Here is a 21,179-nt window from a genome sequence, read left to right on the forward strand (position 1 = left end):
AATGAGATTATTCCCTGCATATTCTCAGATCACAATGCTTTGAAACTGAGCTCAATCACAAGGAAAAGTTCAGAAGGTACTCAAACACCTGGAAGCTAAAGACCACCTTGCTTAAGAATGCTTGGATCAACCAGGAGATCAAAGAAGAACTGAAACAATTCATGGAAACCAATGAGAATGAAGACGCTTCGGTCCAAAACCTATGGGATGCGGCAAAGGCGGTCCTAAGGGGAAAATATATAGCCATCGAAGCCTCCCTCAAAAAAATTGAAAAATCCAGAATACACCAGTTGTCTCTACACCTTAAAGAACTGGAGAATCAACAACAAATCAAACCAACTCCACACATAAGAAGGGAAATCATCAAGATTAGAGCTGAGATCAATGAGGAGGAAACCAGAGATACAGTTGAATGTATCAATGAAACTAGAAGCTGGTTTTTTGAAAGAATCAATAAGATCGATAAACCATTGGCCCCACTAATCCAAAAGAAAAGAGAGAAAGCCCAAATTCATAAAATTATGAATGAAAAGGGAGAAATCACAACTAACACCAAGGAAGTAGAAACAATCATCAGAAGTTATTATCAACGGTTATATACCAACAAGCTTAGCAACCTAGATGAAATGGATGCATTCCTGGAAAAATATAAACTACCAACATTGAACCAGGAAGAAATCGACAACCTGAATAGACCGATATCTAATAATGAGATTGAATCATTGATCAAAAACGTCCCAAAAAACAAGAGCCCAGTACCTGACGGATTCCCTGGGGAATTCTAACAAACTTTCAAAGAAGAAAGAATACCTATTCTCCTGAAGCTGTTTCAAAAAATTGAAGCAGAAGGAAAACTTCCAGACTCTTTCTATGAAGCCAGCATTACCCTGATCCCCAAACCAGGCAAAGACCCTACCAAAAAGGAGAATTGTAGACCAATAACACTGATGAATATGGATGCTAAGATTCTCCACAAGATCCTAGCAAACAGGATCCAACAGCACATTAAAAAAGATTATCCACCATGATCAGGTGGGATTCATCCCTGGGCTACAAGGATGGTTCAACATTCGCAAATCAATCAATGTGATACAACAAATTAATATGAGAAGAGAGAAGAACCACATGGCCCTCTCAATTGATGCACAAAAAGCATTTGACAAAATCCAGCATCCGTTCCTGATTAAAACGCTTCAAAGTATAGGGATAGAGGGAACATTCCTGAACCTCATCAAATCTATCTATGAAAGACCCACAGCAAATATCATCCTCAATGGGAAAAAGCTTGCAGCCTTCCCGTTGAGATCAGGAACAAGACAAGGATGCCCACTTTCACCACTCTTGTTCAACATAGTATTAGAAGTCCTAGCAACAGCAATCAGACAAAAGAGAGAAATAAAAGGTATCCAAATTGGTAATGAAGAAGTCAAACTCTCTCTCTTCGCAGATGACATGATTCTTTATATGGAAAACCCAAAAGACTCCACCCCCAAACTACTAGAACTCATACAGCAATTCAGCAACGTGGCAGGATACAAAGTCAATGTGCAGAAATCAGTGGCTTTCTTATACACTAACAATGAAAATACAGAAAGGGAAATTAGAGAATCGAATCCATTTACTATAGCACGAAGAACCATAAGATACCTGGGAATAAACCTAACCAAAGAGGTAAAGGATCTGTACTTGAGGAACTACAGAACACTCATGAAAGAAATTGAAGAAGACACAAAAAGATGGAAGACCATTCCATGCTCTTGGATCGGAAGAATAAACATTGTTAAAATGTCTATACTGCCTAGAGCAATCTATACTTTTAATGCCATTCCGATCAAAATTCCACCGGCATTCTTCAAAGAGCTGGAGCAAATAATCCAAAAATTTGTATGGAATCAGAAGAGACCCCGAATCGCTAAGGAAATGTTGAAAAACAAAAATAAAGCTGGCGGCAACACATTACCTGATCTCAAGCTTTATTACAAAGCTGTGATCACCAAGACAGCATGGTACTGGCATAAAAACAGACGCATAGACAAGTGGAACAGAGTAGAGAGCCCAGATATGGACCCTCAACTCTGTGGTCAATTAATCTTCGACAAAACAGGAAAAAATATACAGTGGAAAAAAGACAGTCTCTTCAATAAATGGTGGTGGGAAACCTGGACAGCTATATGTATAAGAATGAAACTCGACTATTCTCTTATACCGCACACAAAGATCAACTCAAAATGGATAAAAGACCTCAACGTGAGACAGGAATCCATCAGAATCCTAGAGGAGAACATAGGCAGTAATCTCTTCGATATCAGCCACAGCAACTTCTTTCAAGATACGTCTCCAAAGGCAAAGGAAACAAAAGCAAAAATAAACTTTTGGGACTTCATCAAAATCAAAAGCTTCTGCACAGCAAAGGAAACAGTCAAAAAAACAAAGAGGCAACCCACGGAATGGGAGAAGATATTTGCAAATGACAGTACAGATAAAAGGTTGATATCCAGGATCTATAATGAACTCCTCAAACTCAACACACACGAAACAGGCAAACATATCAAAATATGGGCAGAAGTTATGAACAGACACTTCTCCAATCAAGACATACAAATGGCTATCAGACACATGAAAAAATGTTCATCATCACCAGCCCTCAGGGAGATTCAATTTAAAACCACATTGAGATATCACCTTACCAGTTAGAATGGCCAAAATTAACAAAACAGGAAACAGCATGTGTTGGAGAGGATGTGGAGAAAGGGGAACCCTCTTCCACTGTTGGTGGGAATGCAAGTTGGTACAGCCTCTTTGGAGAACAGTGTGGAGATTCCTCAAGAAATTAAAAATAGAACTTCCCTATGACCCTGCCATTGCACTCCTGGGTATTTACCCCAAAGATACAGATGTCGTGAAAAGAAGGGCCATCTGTACCCCAATGTTTATAGCAGCAATGGCCACGGTCGCCAAACTATGGAAAGAACCAAGATGCTCTTCAACGGACGAATGGATAAGGACGATGTGGTCCATATACACTATGGAGTATTATGCCTCCATCAGAAAGGATGAATACCCAACTTTTGTAGCAACATGGACGGGACTGGAAGAGATTATGCTGAGTGAAGTAAGTCAAGCAGAGAGAGTGAATTATCATATGGTTTCACTTATTTGTGGAGCATAACAAATAGCATGGAGGACAAGGGGTGTTAGAGAGGAGAAAGGAGTTGGGGTAAATTGGAAGGGGAGGTGAACCACGAGAGACTATGGACTCTGAAAAACAATCTGAGGGGTTTGAAGTGGCGGGGGGGAGGGAGGTTGGTGTACCAGGTGGTCGGTATTATAGAGGGCACGGATTGCATGGAGCACTGGGTGTGGTGAAAAAATAATGAATACTGTTTTTCTAAAAATAAATAAATTGAAAAAAAAGACTTATGAATCACTAAACTCTACCTCTGAAACTAATAATACATTATATGTTAATTAATTGAACTTAAATAAAAAAATAATTTAAAAATAAATAAACCACCATATCTCTCTGCTCTTTCTCCTAAAGGTTTTCCTCATACAAAAACATCTAGCTTGGTCTTTCCTCAATGTACTTACAGTCTGTCTCTTTGGTAGGATTATATATTATAAGTGGCAGTATTGTACATACAACAGATTTTTGCAGAGAAGGGAGTATGTTAGGTCCTTCCCTGCCAAGCTTTCTTGCAGCCTATGTCATCACATGACAAGTCTTCTCCACAGCAGAGACTATGATGAATTGGCCCTGGATTCTGGATCTCTAGCATTCTTTAGAACTCTGACTTTTTCTGAAATTTCCCTCTTTGAAGTAGATACTATTCTCAGTCAAAATCTTATCAACTAAATGACAGACCCAAATACAGAAACAGGCAAAGAACATGAGTGAACCATTCACAAAAAAGAAATGCAAACAGATAATAAATACATGAAATAGTCCACCTAGAAAAAAAAAGTGAACATTTTTCTGCCCCTACAGCTGCATCAAGAATGTTAACACTACTGTAATTATTTAGTAAGCCTGTACCAAGCACAAACACTTCACCAAAGTATATTACCTATATTTCACATGAAAACCTTGAGAGATAGGTATTATTATTCCAATAATATAGATGAAGAAACTGAAGCCAGAGTGGAGAAATGATTCACCCAATATTTTAGAGTTAATAAGTAAGGCAACTGAGTGTCAATTCAAGTGTGTCTGGCTCGAAAGCTCCTGTTTTTCACCATGTCAAGGTGCCCTGCAGGCATTCACCAACCAAAATTCCAAAATTTTCTGAACACTATTTAACAAAACTATAAATTCTCAAGCTCCTACCTGTCTCATTCTCCCGTCTTCGCTCACCTAAGAGAATTTCTTCCTGGATCCCTTTGTCCTTAGCTCTTTCTAAATTCAGCTGGGAGTGCATTTTGGTCTTTTGAGTGGACTATCCTGCAGTTAAAAAGAAAATAAAACTTTGTGGTTAAATCTGGGATACCGACTGTCCCTAAATTCAATTTTAGGAAGGAGCTATAGGAAATTCTGAAAGGCCAAGGATAGGTGGTAGAAGAGGGACTCGTATTTATTAGGATGTCTTGGAAACAGGCATCAGTCTTCTGAAAGAGGCACAGAAATACATGTGTTCCTCAGAGGGTGCAGACCTTGAAGGATAAAAACTTGGTAAGAGAAACACAACGTAACATTTACCCTCCTCCTAGAAGAAAGCTGTCCCATATTCCAGGAACAAAAAACAACAGAATCCAAAGGATGCAGTGCATTGGACTGGTTAAGCACACAGGCTTCAGGACTGGACAATGCTGTGCTCAAAACCAGTATTACTGGGGCGCCTGGGTGGCTCAGTGGGTTAAGCCTCTGCCTTCAGCCCAGTTCCTGATCTCAGAGACCTGGGGTGGAGCCCCTGAGGGCTCTCTGCTCAGTAGGGAGCCTGCTTCCCCCTCTCTCTCTGCCTGCTGCTCTGCATACTTGTGATCTCTTTCCCTCTGTCAAACAGATAAAATCTTTTAAAAAAACTATTATTTTTTATAATATTACTATTACTATTTACTTGCTAGGTGACCCTGGGCAAGTACCTACTCTTCTGAGCACTGTATGTTTTGTCTACAAAATAAAGAAAAGAAAACCCACAAGGTAATGAGAAGTTCTGAGCCTAAACCTAATCTCAAAGAAAATGTAGGAAAGAGCTATAGCAAATTTTCCTACTTCTGGTTATTCCCCACAAGGTTGTTTGAACAAACCCTCATGCTGAAAACAAAACAAAACAAAACAAAACAAAATCTTGATGAAAAAGAAATAACATCTTCTTAAAAATAAAAATACAGGGCAATAAAAAAAAATGGAAGCATCAGGGAAACAGCTGGGGAAAATGGGAATCTAGAGAAACAGATAAGCAGGGAGACATTTTCTGCCCTGAGGGCATTTGACCATTCCAAAAAAAATTTTAACTTTCATTTTGGTTGTTTTGAAGGCAAAAGAGACAGATTAAAGTCCAGAACTATACAGAGTAGGAAAACTAATAGGAGACTCTCCCCACAATAATCAGGGACCCCAAAAGTCTACCCTCTGAGGGGGCTGACGAATGGAAGCAGGTCATTTTGCAGCTCTGGCTGAGTTACATGACTTGCCCTAGAGATCCTTGAGCCTTGAATTAGATAAAGGAGCAAAACAGCAGGATCAGCTAATAACAGAAAAGACGGAACACTGAGGTTAGCAAACACAAACTATAAGATCAATATTTTACTAAAGATAAAGAAGTAAATAGCAAACTTGAAAGTATTTCCAAGCAACAGGAAACTTTAATACATGGTGTATATCACAATTAAATCTCATCAAACTTTTGGAAGAATAAAATAGAGCCTCAAATGAAAAATCCAAGGTACTGCATTAATCAACAAATTAAGAAAATAATTTGTTAAAACTATTACAGTAAAGGACAAGGAGACAAAAAGGTGAAAAGTACAGAAGAGAGTATTAAAGTTCCTTTCACTCACTAAACAGGGCCTTGTAAAGTGATCACAGCGAGTATTAACAACTACTTTAGAAGGCACAAAATACAGAATTTCATTGATAATAAAATTCTTTTCAGCCCTTTGCCCATTTCCACAAGCAAAACTGGGCTCCAGATGTGCTTTTTACTTAAAATTAGTGACTGGAATTCCAGAGCCTAACTTTACAAATACAAATCTTGACCATCAACAAAAGGAAACTCAAAGAAAGATGGAGGCTTTGTACTCCCTTCCTTCAAGCTGTGGAGGGGTAGAAACCATCTTGCTTCATACTTATTTCAAATAGTCTAAATTTAAAAGATGTTAAATTGAGAAATTTTAACAAGAATGTCAATGTAGTTCCCTTTTACAGTATGGAGACTTATGAATAATCATAACTGCTACCAAATAACTCTATTCTCTATTAATACAAATCCTTCCTTGGAAGTACTATTTAAAGAAAGACATTTTGTAGGACTCCCACAACTTTAGAAACTGATGTTTTGTTCTATGAAAATAACCTACAAAAGAAATGTGTAATTCTAACTAGGTATCTTGCTTGTTAACTCATTAACCTGATGTAGTAGAAAGAATAATAGCCTTCCAAAGATGTCCTGATCCTGTGAATATGTTACTTTATATAGCAAATGGGACTTTGCATAAGTGATCAAGTATCTTAAAATGAAGAAGTTATCCTGGATTACCCTGGTGGGCTCCATGTAATCACAAGAATCCTTATAAAAAAAAGAGAAGGATCAAAGGATGGAGATATAACAATGGAAGTAGAATGTCAGAGTCAGAGGTGGTGAAGATGCTATACTGCTGGACCTGTAGAGAGAAAAAAGGACCATGAACAAAGGATGGCAGGTGATCTCTAGAAGCTGAAAAAAGAAAGGGAAAATATTCTCCCTTAGAGCCTCTGAAGGGAGCTCAAGCCTGCCAACACCCTGATTTTTAGGACTGCTGACCTCCAGGATCATGAAATAATAAATGTATTTATTATTTACATTTGTCATAATTTATTACAGCAACAGGAAGCTAATACAACCTAGCGATCAAGTCGTAATGACAATCTCTATATTTGGAAACAGACTAATACTTCTAAGATCATTCTGACAAATCAGAAGGAATCATTGGCACTTTCCTCTTCACCTACACGCATGGATAAACAAATATAAACCTACAATTCTGTAGGAAACACTACATAACAAATAATTTGAAAGACTGTATTTCTTTTAAATTAACAGTGTCATGATTCTTTATCACCAGTGAGAAAATTGAAATTCTGACAAGTAACTTGCCTAAGATAAAAAGAAAAAAAGGCTAGGATTCAAGTCCCTTCGACTGTCAACAAAGTCCAATATTTTTCCACTACATTTTGCTGTCCCTCAAACTGCTTGAAGTATGATAAAGAGAGTGTAGAGCATTTTAAATACATTTCAGCACTTCAATTCCTCAAATTATCAACAACTGCACAAAAGAGCCATGAGATTTCTGAAAATAAATAAATTGGAAAAAAAAGAGCCATGAGATTCTCTGCCTTCTTTGCTTTAATTCCATGCCCAAAGTAAGCAACAAGCTGTTTTCTTAGTTTGATTTCCTAAGTATCCCAATATGGCAACTGACATGCTCTGGAAAGAGAACTTGAGTGTTCTGGCCACTAGAAAGTATGTATTCATGTAGGGTAGGTGTGTTTTTCTTTCTTTATCTATCTTAGTCTCAGTACATTAATTTGTATATATTTGTTTATCACCCAAGTTTCATATCAGCATTTGTGAAATGCTGAACACCAAATCCTGGACTGCAGTCAATTAACTGAAATACCACTACCCTACAGGCTCTTTTATTAAGTTGTTGGAATTTCCAAGTAAAGGTAATTTCCTTTCAGATATAACTTGAGATATATTTACATATCAAACACCACTAGTTAGAGCATGAAGCCTCAGAAAAGAAATTCTATTTTATTTTACACAGAATGATATCAATATTTGGAGGTACAAGGACTGAAAGGGGAAAATTAGAATTATTCACAAATTACACTAACACGCTAAAAACACTTTGTGATAATTCAATGAGTGGTATAGTTCTGATTTACGTACTTTTAAATATGTTTTAAAGTTTATATAAAAACTCAACAAAACCTATAAACCACAATTGGACCTAGAGAAAGAGATAAGCAAAGTGAACAGATCTAAAAACAATGCACCAGAATCAAGCAGTCCCATACACCAGTCACAATCAGTTACAAAATATAATTTAAAAGTATCAGCAAGAAAAACAAAAACTTATCAGGTACACAGAAATATGTCTAACAAAATATGCATGAGACACTTTATGGAGAAAAGGAACAAGTTCTAATCAAAATTTCAATGTTTCTTACAGACCATGTTAAGCCTACCTTAAAATTCACATGGAAAAGTAAGGGAAAAAATGTATTTTTGAGGAAGAGTAATAAGGAAGCTGTCTTTCCCTAGTAAAGATGCATTGCAAATTTATAGTAATTAACAATGCAGGACTAGTAAGAGGTACAAATAGACCAATGGAACAGAATAGAAAGCCTAAAAGCAGACATTTACATCTATTACAACTTGGTATATGATAGAGACAACATTATAAATCTGTAGAGAAAGAACAGACTATTCAGTAAATAGTCCTGGAACAACTGATAAATCATTCAGAAAAAAATGTAAGTTTTTTACATCATACAATACACAAAAATAAATTACAACTGGAAACTAATCATGAAAAGAAATTTACAAAAATTTTACAGAGGAATATAGTAGAATACATTTATGAAATCAAGGTAAATAAGAATTCCTCTAGATTCCCCCTCCTTGAAAAATAAGCTTATCTATACCCTTCAGTTATTTTTAGAAAACTCCTTCATCTAGCCATAGATGAGATAGTTTTCTCATAAGCCTGCTGATTCTTCCACACTCCTGGTCCTAACATTCCCAACTAGTAAAACACAGCACGCTGGTATGCCAAACCTGTGCGTAACATACCATTCAAGCAATATCTGTGAGATGGACATCTTCAGGTGGGTTGCCATGTAATACAGAGCAGAGCACAACATGTAAAAGCTAGCAGGGTTGATGCAGTAGCCAACCAATAATAAAAAAAGATGGCATGTTTTCTAGAATATCTTTGCCTTGCAAGTATGTGAGGGGCTGTAGTCAAGGCATTAAACAGCTTGACACAAACAACAGCCAAAGGATGTAAGGATGTCAAGTGAAGAGCTACAATAAACATGCCACTGTCTCCAATGACATATCTTGAAAATGCAAATTCTCAACATGTATAGAGAAAGCAAAAATAATAATAGTAGCAAAAAGTAAAAAAAAACAGTGAACTAAAACATGAACTAAGCATCTTCTATGATAATATATTAATTTTTGTGAAATAACTAAAAAATATAGTCAGGTCCAAAAGGTACATTAAATACTGATTGTAATTCAAGTTTGGAATTATTTATTATTCCATTATTTGTTTTAAAGTAAAAAATATATATATGTATGATATTTTGTATCTTCATATAGAACATTTTGTCAATTTTCTGAAAGTTAATAAAGTCCTAATTTTTTAATCACTACAAGTGTACTTCTATAAAACCTTGAAACTCTGGGAAAGAAATAAACAAGCCAGGACCCTCCTGGCCCTGTGCAAATACTCCCTAAAGGACAAACTCTGGGAAAGAAAGGAACAAGGAGGGAGCTGGATAAAGATAGTTGTTCAAGGACCCTCCAAAGACACAGGATCATCTAAGCCACTATACTAGTCTTTATACTCTGCCATCCACAGATGCTGATTATTAACTTCCTGGTTCTGATTGTTCACACTTGAGTCTGAAAAAGACAAAACTGACTCAGAGCGCCCCCTAAAGAACTCTTGGCTAATTGCTAAAATCAACTGTTTGCATTGAAGGATAATGATGGAGCCTCTTTCATGCTCAAATGGCCTCAGAGGCTGGGACAATTCTTGGGCCTTAAACTTCTGGGGAAGAAAGGATCAAATAAAGGTTCTCCTGTGGAATCCTTCTGAAGCAGCTAAATGCAATTGTTTCAGGAGAAATGTGAAATAGCGTTGGTGCTATAGTGGTGAGCATAGCTGCCTTCCAGGAGAAATGTGAAATAGTAACCAAGTCCCCCATATCCACAGCAAATCACAGGTCTTGGATACTCTGGATCATCTCCAAGCCATAGATCTCTGTCCTCAAAACTGTGGAGGAGGGAAAAAAGTCAAGGTACAAATCCACATATATTTTATAGTCAAAACTGGTACAATCCTTGTGGTGATCAGGTTTCCATTATCTAATAAAGTTGAAAAGATGCACATACTATTACCAAGTAAATCCCTCTGTCAGTTATACATCTTAGAGAAACTCATGCACATACCCAACAGGTGTACAAGAATGTTCTTAGCAGCACTACTCACAACAGCCAAAACCAGAAGGCAATCCAAATATCCATTAACAGTAAAATGTATAAATGTATATGTGCACATGTGTCTAGACACACAGGCACAGAAGTAATTACCATAAAAGTCAAGTCAGGATAAATGGTTACATCTGGAAGAGAGAGAGGATTACGAGTGGAGGCTTCCAAATAACTTCCAATGTTCTATGTTTGGTTCTGGAAGGTTCTTTTATGGGCATTTACTTTATAATCATTCACTTTAGTATATTTACATTTTCCGCAACTTTCGGTATTTTTGTTATATTGCACAATTTAAAAATACTTTTTTAAAAAAGGAAGAAACCAGGGCCTTCCTATGGAATTCCCTTAAAGCATGTGTTCTCAATCTTTCTGAGATGATGAATAATACTATATAAAAAGCATCTACTTCTCTCTATAGAAGCTACAGGGGAGTGGCTAACATATCCATCTGCAGTAGGACTTCTGGAAACACACACATGGGCAAGCCAGGGTCCTACCAGCAGTACCATTTCCCTTGAAGTTTCTAAGGGCAGTTGTGTAAGTCCCTCCAAAGATAGAAATCAATATAGAATGCTATCTTAGCTCCCTGACATTCAAGATTTTACCACAAGTCCTTTCTCGGCCCTAACCCTGGTTATTGCCCCCGCCCCCCAAAAAAGGGCAAAGACAGAGACAAAGACAAAACTGAGACAAACAAAGCCAGGGCCATCCAAGGAAATCTGCTGCTGAACTGGTTAAGGGCAAGAACTCATGTCAGCCTTGCTGCTTTCATTCCCTAAATCATCTCCCTGCTGTGAAAATCTCTGCTCCTTTGAATTTCAGTGCCATCTGTCTCACAGCTATACTCACTCCTTCCACAAAATACAACATCTTCCTCATCTTCCTCTCCACTCTTTTTATCGCCTTTAATCTGCAGCAGTATCTTTGATGATGCCATGGCTAATTTTTTAAATTTATTTATTTTCAGAAAAACAGTATTCATTATTTTTTCACCACACCCAGTGCTCCATGCAAGCTGTGCCCTCTATAATACCCACCACCTGGTACCCCAACCTCCCTCCCCCCCGCCACTTCAAACCCCTCAGATTGTTTTTCAGAGTCCATAGTCTCTCATGATTCACCTCCCCTTCCAATTTACCCCAACTCCCTTCTCCTCTCTAACACCCCTTGCCCTCCATGCTATTTGTTATGCTCCACAAATACGTGAAACCATATGATAACTGACTCTCTCTGCTTGACTTATTTCACTCAGCATAATCTCTTCCAGTCCCGTCCATGTTGCTACAAAAGTTGGGTATTCATCCTTTCTGATGGAGGCATAATACTCCATAGTGTATATGGACCACATCTTCCTTATCCATTCGTCCGTTGAAGGGCATCTTGGTTCTTTCCATAGTTTGGCGACCGTGGCCATTGCTGCTATAAACATTGGGGTACAGATGGCCCTTCTTTTCACGACATCTGTATCTCTGGGGTAAATACCCAGGAGTGCAATGGCAGGGTCATAGGGAAGTTCTATTTTTAATTTCTTGAGGAATCTCCACACTGTTCTCCAAAGAGGCTGCACCAACTTGCATTCCCACCAACAGTGGAAGAGGGTTCCCCTTTCTCCACATCCTCTCCAACACATGTTGTTTCCTGTTTTGTTAATTTTGGCCATTCTAACTGGTAAGGTGATATCTCAATGTGGTTTTAATTTGAATCTCCCTGAGGGCTGGTGATGATGAACATTTTTTCATGTGTCTGATAGCCATTTGTATGTCTTCATTGGAGAAGTGTCTGTTCATATCTTCTTCCCATATTTTGATATGTTTGCCTGTTTCGTGTGTGTTGAGTTTGAGGAGTTCATTATAGATCCTGGATATCAACCTTTTGTCTGTACTGTCATTTGCAAATATAATATCTTCTCCCATTCCGTGGGTTGCCTCTTTGTTTTTTTAACTGTTTCCGTTGCTGTGCAGAAGCTTTTGATTTTGATGAAGTCCCAAAAGTTTATTTTTGCTTTTGTTTCCTTTGCCTTTGGAGACATATCTTGAAAGAAGTTGCTGTGGCTGATTACTGCCTATGTTCTCCTCTAGAAGTCTGATGGATTCCTGTCTCACGTTGAGGTCTTTTATCCATTTTGAGTTTATCTTTGTGTACGGTGTAAGAGAATGGTCGAGTTTCATTCTTCTACATATAGCTGTCCAGTTTTCCCACCGCCATTTATTGAAGAGACTGTCTTTTCCACTGTATATTTTTTCCTGTTTTGTCGAAGATTAATTGACCATAGAGTTGAGGGTCCATATCTGGGCTCTCTACTGTTCCACTAGTGTATGTGTCTGTTTTTATGCCAGTACCATGCTGTCTTGGTGATCACAGCTTTGTAATAAAGCTTGAAGTCAGGTAACGTGATGCCCCCAGCTTTATTTTTGTTTTTCAACATTTCCTTAGCGATTCAGGGTCTCTTCTGATTCCATACAAATTTTTGGATTATTTGCTCCAGCTCTTTGACGAATACCAGTGGAATTTTGATCGGAATGGCATTAGAAGTATAGATTGCTCTAGGCAGTATAGACATTTTAACAATGTTTATTCTTATGATCCAAGAGCATGGAATGGTCTTCCATCTATTTGTGTCCTCTTCAATTTCTTTCATGAGTGTTCTGTAATTCCTCGAGTACAGATCCTTTACCTCTTTGGTTAGGTTTATTCCCAGGTATCTTATGGTTCTTCGTGCTATAGTAAATGGATTCGATTCTCTAATTTCCCTTTCTGTATTTTCATTGTTAGTGTATAAGAAAGCCACTGATTTCTGTACATTGACTTTGTATCCTGCCACGTTGCTGAATTGCTGTATGAGGTCTAGTAGTTTGGGGGTGGAGTCTTTTGGGTTTTCCATATAAAGAATCATGTCATCTGCGAAGAGAGAGAGTTTGACTTCTTCATTGCCAATTTGGATAACTTTTATTTCTCTTTGTTGTCTGATTGCTGTTGCTAGGACCTCTAATACTATGTTGAACAAGAGTGGTGAGAGTGGGCATCCTTGTCGTGGTCCTGATCTTAACGGGAATGCTGCAAGCTTTTTCCCATTGAGGATGATATTTGCTGTGGGTCTTTCATAGATAGATTTGATGAGGTTCAGGAATGTTCCCTCTATCCCTATACTTTGAAGCGTTTTAATCAGGAACGGATCTGGATTTTATCAAATGCTTTTTCTGCATCGATTGAGAGTACCATGTGGTTCTTCTCTCTTCTCATATTAATTTGTTGTATCACATTGATTGATTTGCGAATGTTGAACCATCCTTGTAGCCCAGGGATGAATCCCACCTGATCATGGCAGATAATCTTTTTAATATGCTGTTGGATCCTGTTGGCTAGGATCTTGTTGAGAATCTTAGCATCCATATTCATCAGTGTTATTGGTCTACAATTCTCCTTTTTGGTAGGGTCTTTGCCTGGTTTGGGGATCAGGGTAATGCTGGATGCCATGGCTAACTTGACCATCACCCCAGCTTCACTGTCCTCTGACCTCCTCTACTCCAACAACTCACTGATCATCCAGAACTACTTATCTTCGGAAATGTTAAACTCCTATAATCTACTCCACAATTTCTTTTCTGCCGTATCACCTTTTTACTTCTACTTTTTAACCTTTGGAATTTCTATACAACTTCTCCCACACCCACACATATATTCACACAGCTTCTCTTTCTCTGGATCCACAGAATCTTCCTGAGAATATACTTTTCCCTGATGAGACTAGAACCTGAACAAATCTCATCAGTAATCTCAACAATTTAGTAGCCCCTCAAACCTCCCACCCCCCACAATCATCATGACCACATTCACAGTCTAAAATCAAACCCAATGTTTGCCTTCTTTACTCCTACTTCTTGGCAGCTGAACAGAAAAAAAAGACAAAACTACAAACACTTCATTCCCAACCTAGATAGGTGTTCATTACTGCCCATCAATCTTCTTTCACTCCCTAGAAGAATGCAAAGTTTCCTCTTCTTTCCTCTAGCCCCTGGCCATCTCCTCTTACAGAATGGCCTTACTACCTTATTCATATAGAATATAGGGGCACAAAGAAAGAAACTCTCCCTATTTATTGCTTTTCCAAAACCATAAAAATTAAAAACATCCCTTTCTGACTCTCCTTAACACCAGTGTCAGAAGTGATGCCCTTTCTCTTGTTCCTGGTCAGTACTTCATACGTTCTCTACACATCTTTTCCACATTTTGCTTCACCAGTTATCCCCTTTCTCTATTATTTTCAGCCTCTGTTTTTATCAGCTCCTCTACTGCAGAACACATAAACATGTTCACATCACTCATCCTAAAAATATACATGTACCACCCATTATCTATTTCACTTTTCACAGACAAGATCTTTGACATGAAAGTCTACACTCATTCCATGAACACTTTCACCAATTATATTATTAGTCCTCTGCACATTAGTCTTCACTAACACTGATCCATACATATTCACTACTCTTGTTTCCTCTAAATCTCTAATGTAACAGGACCCTCTTAGTCTACATCTTATATAACCATGTACAGGAATTTCACTTTTATATTTCAAAAAAGTTTAAAACAAAAAAGTTTAAGACAGTAGTCTTAAAAAACAAACACAATACATGTTCATTAGTATACAACAGTGCCTGGCACACACAAACACACAAAAAAAGATAAGTATCTTCAATTATCATTCCATTCTCCCAGACATAACTGCTAAGGCTACATTCCAACCTCCGGGAGAATCTGAGCAATCATCTCACTCCTTATCATATCCTTAAATCCCATGAATTAGAGGAATTCTCAGATTACTCAAGGATACACAACTGGGCTTCAGTGCCAACTAGTAGAGCTTTGAGGCAAAAGTACACAATAAATAAAAGTTCTCATGGGGTCTGTTAAAGAAAAATTATCCTGACACTTGTTAAAATGGTAAGTTTAAAAGGATTATTGAGACAGGTGTCAAGACAATTGCAATAGGGAAAAGAAAATGGATTCCACTCTGAATACAGTAAAGACAGCTGGGAGTCTACAGCCAAGGAGTAGATTTGGGTGGGGATGGTGGGGGCGGGGCTTAAAACATCAAGATTCTTGGGACGACTGGGTGGCGCAGTTGGTTGGACGACTGCCTTCGGCTCAGGGCGTGATCCTGGAGCCCCGGGATCGAGTCCCACATCAGGCTCCCAGCTCCATGGGGAGTCTGCTTCACTCTCTGACCTTCTCCTCGCTCATGCTCTCTCTCACACTCTCTCTCAAATAAATAAATAAAATCTTTAAAAAAAAACATCAAGATTCTTGATTAAAACATCAAGAAGAGGGGAATTCTTGTTAAACAGACTTAGAATTCTTGTTGAAGGCAGACCTGGATGATCACATATCATGGGGAGGGGAGTGGGAGGGTGGGTGGGAAGGGGGTGGGGAGGGAATCTCATTAAGTTGATTCAGCAAGGATTCTTTCAAAACCTGGACCAAAGAGGCCAAAGACAATGTCCAAAGATGGTATCTAGTTGAAAAAGAGGGCTCCAAGGAGAATGACTCACATTTGGTCAAGGTGGGAGTGTTTGTTAGCCCTTTTTCCACTTTTCAGCTGTCCTTGGGCAATGTTTCTTCACTCAAATATTCTCTATTTTAGACCTGTTGCAATGAGACTGCCCCTGCATATATACGCACATAAAGAATTATAACCTTGCAATACTATGTACATGTGTATGCACATATCTATCTTATATACATATTATACCACATATATATATTATACATATATATAAAATGTCATGTTACACTGCACCAAATATAATATCTATTATGTATTATAATAAATTATAACAGATGTAATACAAAAACATGACTCTCCCACCCACACAGGCTGCAGTGTAACATGACATTCTCTCTCTCTCCCAGACCATTACACTCTCTCCTCATCTGCCTCCTACTGTCCCACTCCCATGAGCCCACCCAGTGTATCAACAGTACATCACAAAGAGAACTGTGTATCTCATCCACTTAGGACAATTCCATTATTTCTTCCTCACAGGCTTCAGAGTGAAATCCTAGTTCTCCCACCTGACTTTTGGGGTTCTCAACTTCCTAGCCCCTGAGTCTCCAGTTTCAGTTCTCCTCCTCTACATAAAACTTATGTGCCAGTTATAACCAACTACATGTATGTCTTTCTTTGAATATATCAAGATCACTCCTTCACAATTCTTCCAGTTTCCTCTGACTGGAACACCCTTCATAGCTCTTAAACCTTCATATTTTCTCTATTCATCCAATATCAAACATTATCTTTCTTTCCAAAGCCATTGCAGATGCCCTTTCTGTGTTCCCCCACAGCCTATCACTTGCCCCACTTGCCTATACTCACCATAGTACTCATCATACTCTTTAGACACTGTCTGTTCATTTACTCATACCCCATTATAAGTATCTTCATTAAGAACAAGAAACCAGTCAGTTTTACTTTTACATCCTCTGTACCAGCCTAAGATCAGATACAAGGTAGTGTGGTATATAAATTTTTACTGAATGAATGAATACATAAAAATGAATGGAATGCTGGTGGAGTCATTCACTTGTATTCAAAATAGTGAGGAAAAAGGCACAACAAAAGGTCAAGTAGGATAACTAGGAAAATAGTAATAATCCTTTGAGCACTCACATCTTGCTTTCTAAGCACCAATCCCTACTGAAGGAATACATGCCTCCTTGCAAAGTGGCTGATTCTAGGACTGCGGCAGAGAATGTACATAATGAGCCTAAAATAAATTGTGTCAGAAAGCAAGGAAGGGCTAAGTGGGTGAAGAGTATTAAAGAGGGGACTTGTTGTGATGTGATGAGCACTGAATGTTGTATGTTAAGTGTTAAATCACTGAATTCTACTCCAGAAACCAATATTGCACTGTACGTTAACTAACTAAAATTTAAGCTTAAATAAAGGCAAGGAAGTCAAGAGCTAATGAGATCATGTAGAGGATACAGGAGCCAAACAGAAAAGTTTAATTTCTAAAATGACAGTTTGAGTATCAAAAATCAATCACAGTGGATAAATACAATAAAACACATAAAAATCCATGAATTCCTAATAATATTAAAGAAAACAATGAAAGTCTCTAGGAAACCAACCCCTTACTCTGATAAGTAAAAAAAAAAAAGGGGAAAAAAAGCATTCACCTTGACTTTCTTTTTATAAGTTATATTTTGGAACAAAAAAAAGAGTTGATAAAAAAAAGTCTTTTTATATAATAATTTCAGCTAATAAACACAGAAGGATTGATTAAATTAGACCACATTCTTTCAACTACTACTGAAATTATGAATTTAAGAACAAGAAACAAGTCAGTTTTACTTTTACATCCTCTGTACCCAGCCTAAGATCAGATACAAGGTAGTGTGGTATATAAATTTTTACTGAATGAATGACTACATAAAAATGAATGGAATGCTGGTGGAGTCATTTAGCAGCCATTGAAGATAATGGCTGCTAAAATCAACAGGAGAAAGGTTGGTAGGAGATACTACAATGGAGAGATCAGTCTGACAAAACCTGAAAACACAAATCAACCCCAGAATCAGTTAAAAAGATAAACCAGATATGATGAAATACAATAGAAAGTGCATATCACTACCTCCAATGATTTTTTTCCCTTAAAAAATAATTGAAGGGATGCCTGGGTGGCTCAGTTGATTAAGTATCTGCCTTTGGCTCAGGTCATGATCCCAGCATCCTGGGATCCAAGTCCCACGCAGGTTCCTTGCTCAGGTGGGAGCTTGCTTCTCCCTCTATCTCTCACTCCCCCTGCTGTGCTCTCTCTCTAACAAATAAATAAATAAAATCTTTAAAAATTAATTGAAACTGAATCTAATCAAGCCTCTAGTTCTAAATGCCAATGAACAGAAACATGCAGATGGGAAAACAAAATGAATACCTCAAGGAAGCAATCATCTAAATCCATTTGTTGATAGGATAAATGACTTAGTTTCTCTAATAAACCAATGGTCTTTAAAATGTAGGGGGTGACTACAGATAGGAAAAAAAATACTTAAAAGAAAAAATATCTAATGTCAGTAAACAGTAGCCCTTGGTTAGATATATATTTAACAAAGCCAACTATAAAAATACATCTTTTTATTAATACTTTTTTAAAAATTTATTTATTTATTTCAGAGAGAGAGAGAGAGAGAGAGAGACAGCACGCATGTACGTGTAAGGGTGGAGGGACTAAGGAAGAGGGAGAGAAAGAATGCTGGGCCCCACACAGGGAACCAGGCATGATATCATCCCCTGAGATCATGACCTGAGCTGAAATCAAGAGTCAGACGCTTAACTGACTAAGCCACTCAGGTGCCCCTAAAAAGACATCTTTAAGACAGTCATGGAAATTTGAATATGGACTGGGCATTAGATAATATAAGGAATTACTGTTAACCTTATTAAGTATAATGGTCTTGTGGTTACTTAATAGAATACACTTAAGAGTTAGAGATGTGGGGTGGTTCAGATGGTTAAGTGTCTGCTTTGGGTTTAGTTATGATCCCAGCAGCTGGGACCAACCCCAATGTCAAGCTTCCTGCTTAGTAGGGGAAGTCTGCTTCTCCCCCCCACCCCGTTCTTGCTTGCTCTCTCATTCTCTCCCTCTCAATAAACAAATAAGATCTTTTAAAAAAAAAGCTAGAGATGGATAGTGAGTTATTTACCCATGTAATGCTATAACATCTGGGATTGCTTTAAAATACCCAGTGAAAAAAAGCAGGTGAGGAAAAAAAATCAAAGGTAACTGGCCAAATGATATTAATTGTTGAAGATGAGAAATGGATACATTCTGGTTTATTTTACTATCCTCTACTTTAAATATATTTGAAAATTTCAGTAATAAATGAAAAAAGAAGCCAATGTCAGGGGTTGCAACTGCCTCCTTCCAAACTGGACAGTTTGAGCAACAGAATAAATGATGACTGTAATGGATTGAAAAGTACTAAATATATAAATAGCCACAAGTTCAGCAAAATAGAGAAAAGGACGACAAAGACATCTCAAAAAATATAAGTATACTTTAATTTAGGTTGGGTAATGGTTTTAAAAACCAGCTGTAAAACCTATATTTCACATTTTATAATTAACAGTTTCCTCACCAGGATTTCTTCCTCTTTATTATTTGATATTTACCTTTATTCTTTTTTTTATTGTGCTATGGACTTTATTCTTTTGTGTATGATATCATACACATCTTCAGTGATAAGAGCATGGGATTTCATATTACAGAACTATGCATTTGAATATGAACACCCTTTGATGGAGATTCCTTAAGGAATTAAAAATGGGTATACCCGGGGCACCTGGGTGGCTCAGTGGGTTAAGCCGCTGCCTGGTCATGATCTCAGGGTCCTGGGATTGAGTCCCGCATCGGGCTCTCCGCTCAGCGGGGAGCCTGTTTCCCTCTCTCTCTCTCTGCCTACTTGTGATCTTTCTCTGTCAAATAAATAAATAAAATCTTTAAAAAAATGGAGCTACCCAATGACCCTGCAATTGCACTACTGGGTATTTACCCCAAAGGTACAGATGTAGTGAAAAGAAGGGCCATATGTATCCCAATGTTCATAGCAGCAATGACCACAATCGTCAAACTGTGGAGGGAACCAAGATGCCCTTCAACAGAAAATGGTTAAAGAAGACACAGTCCATATATATAAAATGAAATATTATGCCTCCATCAGAAAGGATGAATACCCAACTTTTATATCAACAGGGACGGGACTGGAGGAGATTATGCTGAGTGAAATAAGTCAAGCAGAGAGAGTCAATTATCATATGGTTTCACTTACTTGTGGAGCATAAGGAATAACATGGAGGACATTAGGAGGAGGAAAAGAGAAGTGAATTGGGGGAAATTGGAGGGGAGATGAACCATGAAAAGACTGTGGACTCTGAGAAACAAACTGAGGGTTTTGCGGGGGGATTGGAAAAGCCTGGAGGTGGGTATTAAGGAGGGCACATATTCCATGGAGCACTGGGAGTGGTACATAAACAATGAATCTTGGAACACTGAAAAAATAAAATTAAATTAAAAACATAAAACAAAAAACAGCCTTTGGGGCGCCTGGGTGGCTCAGTGGGATAAAGCCTCTGCCTTCAGCTCAGGTCATGATCTCAGGGTCCTGGGATCGAGCCCCTGGGATCGAGCCCTGCATCGGGCTCTCTGCTCAGCAGGGAGCCTGCTTCCCTTCCTCTCTCTGTCTGCCTCTCTGCCTACTTGTGATCTCTCTCTGTCAAATAAATAAATAAAAATCTTTATAAAAAAAAACAGCCTTTAAGCTTTATGATTAAATTTCTTAACCAAGTATTAAAAAAAATTCTTAACCAAGTATAATTCCTTTCCTTTCATATAAAATGGAAGAATATGTATATCTTTAGTCTTTTTTTGTTTTGATTAGAAATGCATGTATTTCCTGATGAAAAATAGACGCCTAGTAAATACGACTTGTCTTCTTTTTTAAAAAACAAGAAATACAGCTATAAAAGGCTAATTGGGGAAAAAAAGAATTTGAAAATGGTTAGGTATTAGATGGTATTAGGAAATTATTCTTAATTTTTCTTGGTAACATAATGGTAATTAAATTATTTACAAAACATCTGTAATATTCAGAGATGAACAATAAGATATTTAGGGGTAAAGTGCCATGATCCACACTCCTCAAACTGATCTATTAAGTGGTATCTCAATCAAAAGGTCAAAAAGCATTTTTGTGAAA

At 37.8% G+C, this 21,179-nt stretch overlaps 1 protein-coding gene across 5 annotated transcripts in view; it reads right to left on the bottom strand.

Annotated features, from left to right (window-relative positions):
• MAGED1 (MAGE family member D1) overlaps positions 1-21,179 on the bottom strand; it is a 72,144-nt gene that overhangs the window by 45,325 nt on the left and 5,640 nt on the right. For 2 of the 5 annotated variants that reach the window (XM_044235908.1, XM_044235907.1), the window contains exon 2: positions 4,328-4,441. The exons of 2 other annotated variants lie outside the window; for them this stretch is intronic. In XM_044235908.1, coding sequence (XP_044091843.1) covers positions 4,328-4,418 — 91 coding nt within the window. In that variant the 5' untranslated portion in view covers positions 4,419-4,441. The remainder of the gene's footprint in view (positions 1-4,327; positions 4,442-21,179) is intronic. One more of the 5 variants, XM_044235909.1, reaches the window with a different exon arrangement.

This window comes from Neovison vison, chromosome X (assembly GCF_020171115.1).
Source record: "Neovison vison isolate M4711 chromosome X, ASM_NN_V1, whole genome shotgun sequence".
Lineage (NCBI taxonomy): Eukaryota > Metazoa > Chordata > Mammalia > Carnivora > Mustelidae > Neogale > Neogale vison.